The following is a 12,782-nucleotide window of genomic DNA, read 5'->3' as shown; positions in this document are numbered from 1 at the left end:
CTGTTATATTATATATAAATAAAAAAAAAAATTAGCGCCATTCACGGGTAAAATATTTTCTTTAACTATAAAAAAATATTTTTTTAAATCTCGGTTTACATAATTATTTCTTCCTTTTTTTAACAAAACTGTTATGAAAGTGAATGATTTTGAACTTGAGCACGCTTCAGCGGTGTTTGCTGATACACCAATACTGGATTACTTTATTTTCGTAGCTCTGAAAACACTTATAAATGTGCCCTATTTTATATATTCGCTTTTATAATCCTATTTTAGAGAAAAAAAAAATTTCGAAGAATAAGGATTAACCGATCCATATTGCCCCGTCACTGAACTTGTACTCAACCTGGTTACCGTGGTAACGTGTTCAACCATATGGTTACGCGTACTGCTCCTCTCAGAGAACCGACGATGCATACGCGCTGCATTCGACCAATCTCGAAATCCTATTGAGCCTTCTGCTCGTTCTATTCCATCACCTTTTATACCTTATATAAAACAAACCAAAACAAAAATCAATCTTCAATAATGGTTTTGGGTTCATTTTTTGTTTGTTTTCAAATTACAGAATTCCACCTGTCCAGTATGCATGGTTCACCATTTTCGAACCACTGTTGTTCCTTCCGAGGATTCGACAAATAAGGAGAGGAGATATATTATAGCGCTTCAAGTGAGAAAACCGCGAAGCTTACGGTGTCATTTGAAATTACACAAAAACACGAACACGTAGAAAATTCAAGCCGCTCTCGCGTATGGCACGGCGGTGGTATTATTGAGTTGGAGGTTAAGGTGACTTTTCCAACTCATTGGAAAACTTTTACAATATTGAGGTTCTATGGTAGTGATTTAATAATGACGTCGTTTGTTGCTAATGTCTTAGTATCAGCAGGTAAGCCAAATATTCTACTCCATTGTATTGTTGTTCTATGAAATTACTTTGATTAGCTGTCAACTGTATGTGGCAATTGAACGTATTTAATAATCATTGTTTACTTTTTGTAAATTGGGATTAGCATTCGTAATAGTAGTTACTATGTCATTATAATTGTTACTTCAAATTTGTGAAATAAATTTTCAATGCAATGCCATCGAACCTATGTGTATGTCATTGGAGTAAGAACATCAGATTTGCAAATAAAAAAAATTTGTGCCAACGAAAACTTCCTCGCCTCCAATGCTGTCCGAATAACAATACATTAACCATCATAATCTTCTTAACGAATTTCAGGACAACCAGAAAAAATGGATTTGAAGGAAAAAATTTCAGAAATACAAAAGGAAATAGCAAAATTGAAAAACAATGTGAAAGACTTTATCGATGATAATTATATTGAGTTTGTACCAACTTTGAAAAAGGACCAAGCATTGGTAGTCAAAGCTCAAAAATTGGTTAATGAAATGACAAATTTGGAGATACGGGTCCGTGAACAGGTAATTGAATTAATTAGTTTAACCTGTGTGCAATTTCCTGCCATTTTTAAAAATTTAAAGTAATTTAAAACTTTTGATTTTTGAAAGCCCTTAAAAATACTTCTTTATAAAAAATAATGTTGAAAAATTGACAAAATTTCAAAGAATTTGTTACACTTTATTGGATTTGTAGAGTATGTTTTGAAGACCAAAATAATCTGGAATTTTTTTTCTCACTTCCTCATCGAATTCAGTCTTTTAATAGGAATTGCTAAAAATCATATTTCTTTAAAACTGAAGCCCAAAAATATACACAATAAATTTGTATATTGTAGATCAAAATTGAACTTTCCGATTCAACACGCGAATTGAAAGATTTATCGAATGCTCTGAAAGAATCCAGCCTCAGTCTGCACATGTCGAGTCAGCTTTTGGAACTCAGTGAATCTTTGAAAATCGTTGAGACTCACAAGAAGGAGAAGCGATATGTGAAAGCTGCAAAAACGTTGCAAAGGATAAATGATCTTCTGGAGGCTCCGCAGAATGATTTGAAAAGTTTGAATATATATGATTCCATGAAAAGTGAATATTCCATTTGTAACGGAAAGTTTTTAAGTGACGTTGGAACATTGTGGAAGAAATACGTATTGTGGCAAAAAAACACGGAACTTGGTAAAAAGTCAACAAGTTTAACAATAGATTGCGATCCGGAGGAGATTCAAGAACTCATCAGATCTTTACACTATGTCGGGAGCCTCGACTCACTAGTTGCAAAGTTTGCGGAGGATCTGATGAAATATGTCATCTTTCCTGTTGTCAATTATAATGAAACTTTGATCCGTGTCACTGATGAAACAATTTTCACGGTTGAGGAGGGTGATAAGAAAAAAAAGCCAATTTACAAAAGTGTCTTGTACTATTCAAAACTCTTGTTCCAATTTTTACTCCAACATTTGGATGTTACGGCTGAGAATAATGAAAGATTCATTGTTCTTTTGAGAAAACACTTGCTGGAGCCGCTCTCAAAAATACTTATAAAGGATTGTATTGCTGACACTATTCCAAGCACTAGCACGGAGTTACAAGACTTTGAACAAGTTATGAGAGACATCAATGAATTTCAGGATTATTTGCTTCAAATTGGTATTTACTCATTTTTATAGTTAGGAACATTTTTTCCTCATCAAACCATATTTAGCGATTTTTGTCTCGTAGGTTTCATTGAATCTGACCAATTGTTTTTGTCGGATTACACGAAAAATGTTGACCACTTGTTTATCGAAAAAACATGTCAGGGACTACTGGCTAAGGCAATCTCAATTTCACAAAAAGATCTTCATGATTCTTTTAGGCACGAGCCGGAGGTAAAGAACAACCAGCAAGAAAAAACTCTTTTTCTCAATGACGTTCATTTAATGATATCATTCTTTTTATACAGGAACCCCTGATACTTCACGATGAACAATGCGACAACGACAATGACAAAATCAATCGGAAATTGAGCAAACACACATTCCAATTACCTGCCTGCCAAATTAGGTACATCAACTTTTGTCAAAGCTCTTTTCTCCGAGCAACAAATTGTTTTTCTATTCATTACTGAATAGAAAATGATTATTATCCCAAGCTGACAATCTTTGTTTATCCATTTCAGCAAAAGCGCTAGAGATATACTGAATCTTGCGAAAGAAATTCTGGATGAAGCGTGCAGGAGTTCCGAAGCTTGCGCGATTAGATTATTTTATACCAGTAGAAATGTATTCGAAATATATGTGAGCACTGTTCCTGAATATCATAAGAAATTCCTCGAGACTATTCCTCAACAAGTGGGTAAGTGAAAATTTACCAGAAAGCTTTTACGTCCAAGTTTTTAGTTCTGCTTTTATCATTTAACAATCCTTGAAAAAAGAAAAAAAACAGAATAAGCTCAATTATGATTATTATAGCTTATGAATTCAATGAGGAAACTCTTGGATTTACGTGCAAAAGAATTGTGATAATTTTTATGGACTTGGAAGAAATTGAATAGATCCTTCCTGTGCTTTTTAAACAGCTCTGTTCCATAACAACTGCATGTACTTGGCTCACAATCTTCTCTCATTGGCATACGAGTACAAAGACCGTTTACCAACTCACGTCCAAAAACACAATATCACGTATGCGGATCAGACGTTGATAATGCGAAAAGTTGGCACCGAATGTTTTCTGAATCACATGAAATATCAAAGAAATATTATTATAGGAATTATTCGCGAATCGGGTGAGTTTCATTCAGATAAACATTTTTTCCTTTTATTTCCCAATTGAGAATCTGTTTTTTTTCTTTCGTTTTACGTGGATAATAGGACTAGCGCAACTGGCGTCAACGCCCGAATTACCACCGAGCACCGAACGAGAATTACGACAATGCATAAGACAATTGGAATTGTTGAAAACCGTTTGGATGGACGTTTTGCCCATCAATATTTATTGTCGTGCCGTGGGTTAGTCAACAATTTTTTCTTTTGAGAGTCCATTAACATATTTTACCATGAAAAACTCGACATTTTTGAACTCGAGTTTAACACTTTTCATCATTTCTATTAATTTTTCGAACGATTGGAATTCTAGTCAACATTGCTTCAGACTTGGACGTTGATACAGTTGATATAGATACAAAAATCAAAGTTTGACTGTTTTGAGATCCTATAAAATTGGTCCTTCACAATAACAGTATTAAACATTTATTAACAGAGCCACGGTAGCTAGCAGTTTTTGAAAGTCTTGCATAAAAAGTTAATCATTGCACTTCAAAAGTTTCCAAAGAATTCGACAGTTGCACAATGATGTCTTAACATTCCTATCAATAAATTTCAATGTGAACAACGCTATTAATTCTGAAGTTTAAAGTAAATTTTAATTGAAAATGTGCATGTGTCGAAAATCTTTCAACTTGCGGAGAAAAATCATGAGAAAAGACATCCAATAATTATTAATAATCACTACAATTTACATGCAAACTTGAGTAATTCATCATTTAAAATTTATGCCTTAGGTTGCATAGCGAATTCCATGGTAGAGGATCTTGTGATGAAAGTTATCACAGTTGAGGATATTTCAGCTGACGTTGCGACGGAATTGGTGACCCTGTTTGGAATGATCGTTACGAGAACACCGTCAATATTTCCGGTGAGATTTTCAAGCAGGTTCACTCAATAAACACTCGGCATTGCAATTTTTTTCAACCTTTTTATTGTTCATTTACTGCTTCGTATATATTTCTAAAGTCACTCGGATCGTACTCCATGCCTGAAAAGAAAATTTCATATCGATTATTCGATTCTTCGTCGAGAACGAAATTCATTTCTCACGTTTTTGTCACCAGGAACCGAACACGATTCAACGCCACGTCACCAAATGGTCGAAGCTCACAGAACTTATAAAAGTGCTAGAAGCTTCTCTGAAAGAAATAGAAGATCGATGGGCTGATGGCAAAGGGCCACTGGCCAATGAATTTACAGCCAACCAAGTGAAACAATTAATAAGAGCTCTTTTTCAAAATACCGAGCGTCGCTCCAATCTCCTCGCGATAATAAAATAAATCACTTTTTCATTTCCATCTGGTATCATTGCTATTGAATAAAAATCATTTTTATTATGTCTCGAGAATTATTTCTACATTCATCCTTCCCCCATTTGTTCAAGTTTCATTCGGGTTTATCATCATAAATTTTATCACATTCGAAGAAAATCTACACATTTCTCAAATAATTGTAACGTAAAAACTATTTTCGGAAATTGAAGAACTAAATGAAAAGGACAGCTGTCAATTTAAATTTCAAAAATCGTTAACGTTTATCTTTTGTAAAATACTTCGTAACAACGAAACAATACCGAAGGTTTTTTTGTTTACTGGGAAAATTATGGACAAACATACGAATAAACAGGAAGCGTGGTTTGTCCTCGCCAAAGCCCAGACAGCCGATAAATTACATAATGAAAAAGATAACTGCGTATTGGAGATAGGATTATTCACTAGAAACAAAAACAATTTTTTGCACTACCATAAATGTAAATAATAAAGTTTTAGTATTTTATCACTGCGATCAGTTACTCAAACACTTTTTAATTGAAAATATTTCCCATAAAAATTAAAGTTTCATATGCGTTTTATATAGGAGGTGAATAAAATTATACACACTGAATAAAATTTTTTTTTAATTTTTTTCAGGGAATTCTCAACTATGAAAAATGCAACGAAGTTCCGGAATAAACGAAATTTCGATCACTCGCTGTTTCCAGAAGTCTCAATTAGATATTATTAGGCACTTTTTTCATTGCATACAATGTTTGAGTTCTATAAAGGCAATATATCATTATTATTGGATTAAAGAGATTCAACTTTTCATGAAGTGTAACGAAACAAGTACGGCGAGCAGGCAACAAAATAATTTTCTGAAAATCAAAGAAATTCGTATGCCATGAGGCTTTAGATGATTTTTTATTTTACTGTTCGAAAACGAATTTCGTGGTTTCAATTCCATAACACCTGAAACGTGCAAGTTTGTGTAAGTGGCCCAAAGTTCTTTCATTCATTCAATCACCATTTTTTCGAAATGTTTAAACTTTGGGGCATTCTCAGATTATAATGAATGATTTAATTTTTTTTTTTTTAATTACTCAATTATTTTCATGCTCAGAGTCGTCAAAGAACTCTGGTAATCACACAACTGTGTTATCAAACAAAAATGAAGATTGCAGAATGAACTCGTAAATTGAAGAAAGGAAAATTGTTAAACAGGAAAGAACATGAATTTTTTTACAGGTTAAAACGACGGTGTTCATGTTCCAATGGATTTCCCAATATTATACTTACGTTGTAAGGTTTCCTCGAGGCTACGCGAGTTATCAAAAGAGAATCAAAAGACTCGGCAGAGCCTCGGGATAAGTATATTGACAGCTCTGTCGTCTATTGACCCGGGGCTAACCGAATCTATATTTTTTTCAAGTTTATCGCAGTAAGATTGTAATTGAACAGGGAAAAAAAAATAAAATGATATTGAAGTTGAAAAAAATCACTAACGACGCGAATCCGCAGAGGTTTAAAAAATCGTAGCGTATTTAATTTTTCTCGTGTACGTCAAAATCGATGTTTCCCTGATGCGTCGAAACACGAAGACTCGGTGGCAACAGTACAAACGGTCTAATAATGGTCAAAATTTGTAGACAGGCACAGGGTGGCGGGCAGAGGTTTTGTGAGCGCAAATTGTTTAATATGTTTCCAATTCCATGTCATTTACAGCAGAAATAAAATATTGTTTCATTGATTATTGATTTTTGTTTGTTTTTTGTCTTCCTCTTTCACGTGCCTTTTGTACGAACACTCTGGAATTGCGTGTACGGCACGTGCATTATTTTCATTTTCATATTTTCCAACGGTAATCGAACCGTGATGCTTGGGGGTTCAAATTAACATTCTATGTGTCCGAAATATAATTTCATTTTTTTTCTCCAAAAATCATACATCTATCTCGGTTCAATTATTCTCTTTTTATTGATCCGGACTGTGATTCCAGACTTCCGCTTGAAATTTATTTTCCGTTCTCATGGGCCAAGCAGCAGCCCGCAGAATGATCGTCGGCTTCATTATTGCGCCTCGTTATTCATTTTTTTTTTAAATATAAAAAAACATCACTATCAGTATTAATAGTAAGCAACGCCGAGCCTTTGTTTTTTTTTGTTTCATTTATACGTAAAGACGAGGAAATACGATAATTATGGGAAATATTGTCCTCCAATATTGTAACAATTTTTGTTCGTTTTGTTATTGTTTAGCATAAACGAATCGCGCAAGGTCGTGACTCAAATGAAGAGTACATTTAAACGGGGAAGAAGAAAAATAATAATAGCATCTGGTGTTTCTAGCACGACGGTAATTGCCAAAAATTCATAATCGTTATGAAGAATAAATGTTCGATCACGATCCGTACGATTGGTAATTAAAAGAAAAACCGAAATTCTTTAGTAATTCGATTACTATTTGTCTAAATATGAAATTCAATATTAGATCTCGTATTGCAAATTGCTTTTGTTTTTTGTCCTTGGTCAGATTCGCGATTCGCAAAACTGTCAGTCTTTCGATTGCCAATCTCCTTGCGTTCATTTTACTGCGCGGTATTTCACTCATTGTTATCTTTCTTCATTTTCTTTTCACTTTTTCGATGTTCTTTTTTTCGTCTCAAGGGAGGTGCGATATTTTTGTTTTTTTTTGTTTTACTTCATTAGAGAAAAAAATTTTTAGCGGGAATTTGAAGCTATAAAACCAAATCGTACGTTGTAAGAGGAAGTATTTCGTAATATATATCGTTAGAATAATTCTTGTATATGTACACGTCGCTGCGTAGATTGGACAGAATGTAGTCGTCGAGGCGGGTGGCTGATCGGCCCGCAGTTCAGTTTGGCAACGTAGCGTAGTTCTTTTATGTGCATTCACGAAGATGACGATGACTGTGAACATGGAAGTGCAAAAAAAAGGATTTCACATTATATTCACGTCAATCTCTTGCTGACTTGGAACATGAGAGAGATTTTTTTGCTATTACTCTTGTTTCCCCCTTTCGAAAAGATAGACAAAATCAACTTTTCTTGCGCATGCAGTCGTGAAGAATTGCGTAAATTCGATCATACTTTTTTCCTCGAATGTTTTTTACCAATTCTTAATTTTTCATTGCATTTCCTAATATTCGAGCTTCTACAAATATTAAGCTTTTTCTTAATCAATCACACGCATGATTGAGTAAAAAATTCGATAGTATAAGAATTCTGAAACTTCGCAGTTGGATATAAATCTGAATAAATTTCACCATCTTCTACATTTTACAAACGTTAATTTTTTTAGTATTACCAATTCAAAAAATACAAAATTTATTCAGAACGTTCGGAAAATTCATAAAAAATCAGAATTTTTGTACCTGTTTTTCTGACTAGATTCAACGTCACGTTTGCGATATTTCTGAGGCATTGAACGAAGCGTTTCTCGAACACTGCTCCAGAACAAGTGACAAAGAGAAATATCAAATAAGAGGAAGTATTACGTAATAATTTTCAAGTATTCGAAAAAATTAACAAGCTCTTCTCATAAGATGTAAAAAGAAATTATTTGTTAAACAATCAGTTTTTATGATAAGTCAGAAATTGCACTTAACAATGCTTGTAACATTTTCAGGATGGCTGAACTTTTTCAGACTTTTTGTGAACCGCTTAATTTTTTTAAATTGAGTAAAATAAAAATATTGTTACTGTACTAGTGAGCAGTTCAACGTTTTGAACCTACTGCTCCAAGAACTACAAATCGAATTAACAAATAGGTTAAAAAAAGAAAAATTGATGCTACAATGCCTAGTACGAATGAGCATTACAAAAAAAAACCCGCAATCTAACAGAAAAAAGTGATCGAATTCTTAGAGTCAATTCATTGTTTGTTCTTGCAATTTTGTTCTCTCTCGCTCTCATATCCATATTACCGCGAAGTTTAAGATGTTTTAATTAAATCGTAAAATTTATTCATATCGTGTGTTTTGTTTTTTCTCCAACTCAGAGAGAAACACGTTAACGACGAAGATTGAATAATAGCGGTGATTATCGATGAATTAAGTACGGTGCAGTGTAAAGCATAGAAGTGTCATCTCTTGCGAAGTTTGCGGAGAGTGGATATCATTTTAGGTTCACCTATCGAAGAGATAAAACTGAAAAAAATAATCAAAACTCTCAACTTTTAAAATACGTCGCGAATATGGGATTTCTTTTTAAAAGCGGTGTCTCGAAGTGCGCTTCGTAGCGAAGTATCGTGATTGAAAACGCTAAGTGTCCTCGTTTCGAAGAATGACGACAATATTTCATCGAAGAGAGAGATTCCGTTTAATCGATTAATCAAAATCGTTTAGTCTCTCTATTTTGTCCCCCCCCCCCCTCCCACGATATCATCGCCGCGATTGTTATCTCTGCTGTTCGTCGAATAAGTTTTTGTTTTGTTTGCATGGAATTACAGTCGCACAGTTTTGACTCGAACACGAGCAATATTTTATGGTTTTTTGTTTTGTTTTTTTCTTACGATTATTAGGTATCTCTTTAGTACCTGCCACGTCCTGCCGGGGAACGGCTGCGATACCTCGCAGTTGATGAATCCTTGCCGGAGTAGTAATCGTCGCCAGTGTCGCCACTCGTCCCATAGCTATCTTGCGAATAACTGTCGCGACTGACATAGCCACTGCTGCGACTCGATGAATACGAGTCATCATAACGACCTCTGCCCCTACTTCCACCCCTGCCTGTACTGTAGCCACCGCTACTACTGCCATGATCGTTGTATGAGTTTGAGCCCCTGTAACCTCCGCTGCTTCCACCCGATGAACTTCCCCTCGAAGAAAAACCTCGGCTCCCAGACCCTCGACTACCACGAAAACTTCCTGAGCTACCACGGCCACCACCGCGACCACGTCCACGAGATATTTCAACTCTTAGTTTGGCGCCCATTATCTCAGTTCCGTTCATGTTATTGCAGGCAAGCTCAGCCTCGTCCATACTCAAAAATTCGATAAACGCGAAACCCGGGGGATTGAACGCCATCCACACTTTGTTCAACTTGCCAAATTTCTCAAATTCCATCTGTAGATCATCCTTCTTTATTTTGTCGTTTAAACCTCCCACGTACACCCTTGTATATCCCTCTGGTGTCATTTTTTCTTTTAATCTGCAAAATTCAATGATTGTTCCTTCATTTATACAATGTTCCCTTGCTTCAGTTCTTCATTATTTCATCAGATTCAGAACCAATATAAAAAAGACCTCTCAAACTGTTTCCATCCGAAGAGTTTTGTATTTCTGGCTTTTTGTCAATTTTAAGCACACAACTGTTATGCGCATAAATAGCTTACAGAGATTTCATTTAGGAGAAAACACTTTCAAATTATATAGAAATTAGTTTCAAGATTCCAGTATTTTGTATTCTCACAACAGCGTATATACTTAGATAGGTACGCCAAAGATGATTTACCATTTTTTTTTTCTGTGTATTAACATTTGCTTCGTAAATTCTCAGACAATACCAACATTTGTTATCAAAGAATTACTTATATTTTAAGAAAATTTATGCTTTGCTATCAAATCCATAACTTTATTGAACCAAGAATTTATTTTATAAACATCTCAAGCAAAATCCGTAAAAAGTTTATATTAATGAATTCGTACCAATACATGATTTTTATGAGTTGCAGTAAAGCTGAAGATTTTTATACACCAACATACTTTTCTACTCTACCAGGAAAGCAGGCTTTTGACAGATAATACTTCTCATTGTGTTTGGAATATGATGCCTTTATATTCATACATTTTACATTAAGATGAATGCAGACGCTTCATATTCCATTGAGGAGATACTGTTTCCGTAGCAGAACAGCAACTGTACACCGGGCAACTGTCAATTGCAGTATGTTAATACGTACATAGATAAGTACATGCAATATGGTTTACAGTTGCTACCCTGCTGTTGCTGTTGCCTAAACATTACGAGAAAGAAAACAACATTTTTTTGTCACAACTATAATTTGATTCCGGGAAAATTCACAACAATTAGAATAATACTGATGGAGATCTATGATCAAACTTGAGTTGAAAGTGTTAGGCAGTTCTAAAAATTGAAATGAATGACAATTAATCTACAATTGATCAGACATAATATGTTCGTAACTGCTGAAAAGTTTCCTTGATTACATATATGTGAAAATAAATACAACACCAAATCCATTGAGAATATAAAAAGTGCAAATTATTGTACTCTGGCAGTAAATAAAAATAGATAATAAATTTACAATCATTCACTGAGAAGTGTTGCTAATAAATCATACAAAAAAATGATTTGTCTAAATAGGAAGAAATATTTTAGTGATGACGCTGAAGTTTGCAACATTGGAGTCCAACAAAATGATGTAAAGAAATCCCCAATAATTTCAGTTATTCTCCAATTTTGTTATCTGCAGAATTTACAATTCGCAGTTTTTCAAGCTTCACCGATACTTCGTGAAATAAAAAATAATTGGTGAATTACAAATGTTTTTTTTGTTCATTTCGTTGGACTCCAACGTTGCAAACTTCAGCGTCGTATTTTAGTGTTGAAAAACCTCGTGCAAAAATTGGAAAAAAAAAGAAAAAAATAGACAGAGATAAAAAAAGAATGAGGTTGTGTACTCGGATACTTTTCTTTGAGAAATAAACGGAATGATAATTTTCCTCGTGTAAATTAGATTAATATCGACTTTGGGCATTCACTATGGATTTCCTGTTGGGGCACACCTCGTAAAACGAGCACTGGGTGGTGGGTATGTGTGCGAATAGAAAGTCGCGCGTAGAATTCACCCACGGCGACTTTGTGAAATAGCCGTTGACGACAATGCGACGAAAACGTGAAAAATCGTGGAAATTTTGCAATAAAAATTAAAAAAATAAAATTATGCAAAATAAAACTATTGTTTAATGGAATTCATTGAGTTTATAGTGTCTGCGCGAGGATGTATATGTTTGATGTATTTGTGTATGCATAGATATGGAGGGTTCCAAAATGGAAGGTAACGCGCGCCGGGACAAACCGAAAACGAACAATGCATAGGACCGATGTGATAATATTTCCTTCTTATTCCTTTGAACTTTGGAATTTCTCAAATGTAACATATCGACAATATATAATTTGCACTCACGGTTATATTCCTAAATTTCCGAAGAACAATTGATAAGCACTTGTATAGAAATAAAAAAACGACGAACAGATGCCTCGCAAATGAAGCACCGGAATATGAAGAGACCGACCAAGTACACCCCTCGATGCGGCGAGACGACGACACTACGACGCACGCATATAGGCCGACACATATACACGTACACACACAAAATGTACGAATCAATAGAATTCCGGAATGGCCGCGGGGTCTACAGCGCACAGAAACCGCGACTGAACGCCCCGGTATCTCGAACCCAGACTACCCGAACACACGGCATGTTCGAATTATACCCATTATTTTTAACAAATGAACGTATCTATTATACACATTTGAGAAAACTATTCTAATTTTCGCAATTCAGATATAAACGTAATTTTTCTCTCAACCAACGTCATTCTCATATCTTTATTTGTAATTCATTTCACATCGCTTTTTGAGCATTGATAAACCGGTAAAATCATTCACGGTCGACTCGATCAGAGTTCCACGTGGTATAATGTATTTGGGACGTGTACCGCGAATATCAATTTTCGTATGAAAACAGAATTTTATAAATAATTTACTCGGGAATTCATTTCATTTGTAATAAAATATTGAATATTTTAATAATCGTGGACTCTCCTG

The 12,782-nt window shown here is 34.6% G+C and overlaps 2 protein-coding genes across 4 annotated transcripts; one reads left to right on the top strand and one right to left on the bottom strand.

The window, feature by feature from the left end:
* The first annotated feature begins 513 nt into the window (after positions 1–513).
* Positions 514–5,047, top strand: Zw10 (Zeste-white 10). The gene is made up of 10 exons (XM_043415002.1): positions 514–889; positions 1,229–1,431; positions 1,746–2,553; positions 2,626–2,774; positions 2,849–2,949; positions 3,065–3,240; positions 3,464–3,670; positions 3,756–3,893; positions 4,445–4,578; positions 4,775–5,047. Exons 1-10 carry the CDS (start codon positions 853–855, stop codon positions 4,988–4,990), a joined length of 2,169 nt encoding a protein of 722 aa, XP_043270937.1. The 5' UTR covers positions 514–852; the 3' UTR covers positions 4,991–5,047.
* A 1,593-nt stretch (positions 5,048–6,640) lies between these two features.
* Rsf1 (Repressor splicing factor 1) lies at positions 6,641–12,376 on the bottom strand. 3 transcript variants are annotated; one of them, XM_043415006.1, is made up of 4 exons: positions 12,138–12,376; positions 9,524–10,138; positions 8,361–8,432; positions 6,641–7,896 (listed from the first exon to the last, which is right to left on the bottom strand). In XM_043415006.1, exons 2-4 carry the CDS (start codon positions 10,123–10,125, stop codon positions 7,869–7,871), a joined length of 702 nt encoding a protein of 233 aa, XP_043270941.1. In that variant the 5' UTR covers positions 10,126–10,138; positions 12,138–12,376; the 3' UTR covers positions 6,641–7,868. The 3 variants fall into 3 exon arrangements, with proteins under 3 accessions (XP_043270941.1, XP_043270939.1, XP_043270940.1); XM_043415004.1 differs by lacking the exon at positions 12,138–12,376 and adding an exon at positions 11,632–11,754; XM_043415005.1 differs by lacking the exons at positions 8,361–8,432; positions 12,138–12,376 and adding an exon at positions 11,632–11,736.
* Between the last annotated feature and the right edge of the window lie 406 nt (positions 12,377–12,782).

This window comes from Venturia canescens, chromosome 3 (genome assembly GCF_019457755.1).
Source record: "Venturia canescens isolate UGA chromosome 3, ASM1945775v1, whole genome shotgun sequence".
NCBI classification, from domain to species: domain Eukaryota; kingdom Metazoa; phylum Arthropoda; class Insecta; order Hymenoptera; family Ichneumonidae; genus Venturia; species Venturia canescens.
The sequence above is the reverse complement of the archived record's forward strand: the minus strand, read 5'-3'. Positions and strand labels throughout refer to the sequence as shown.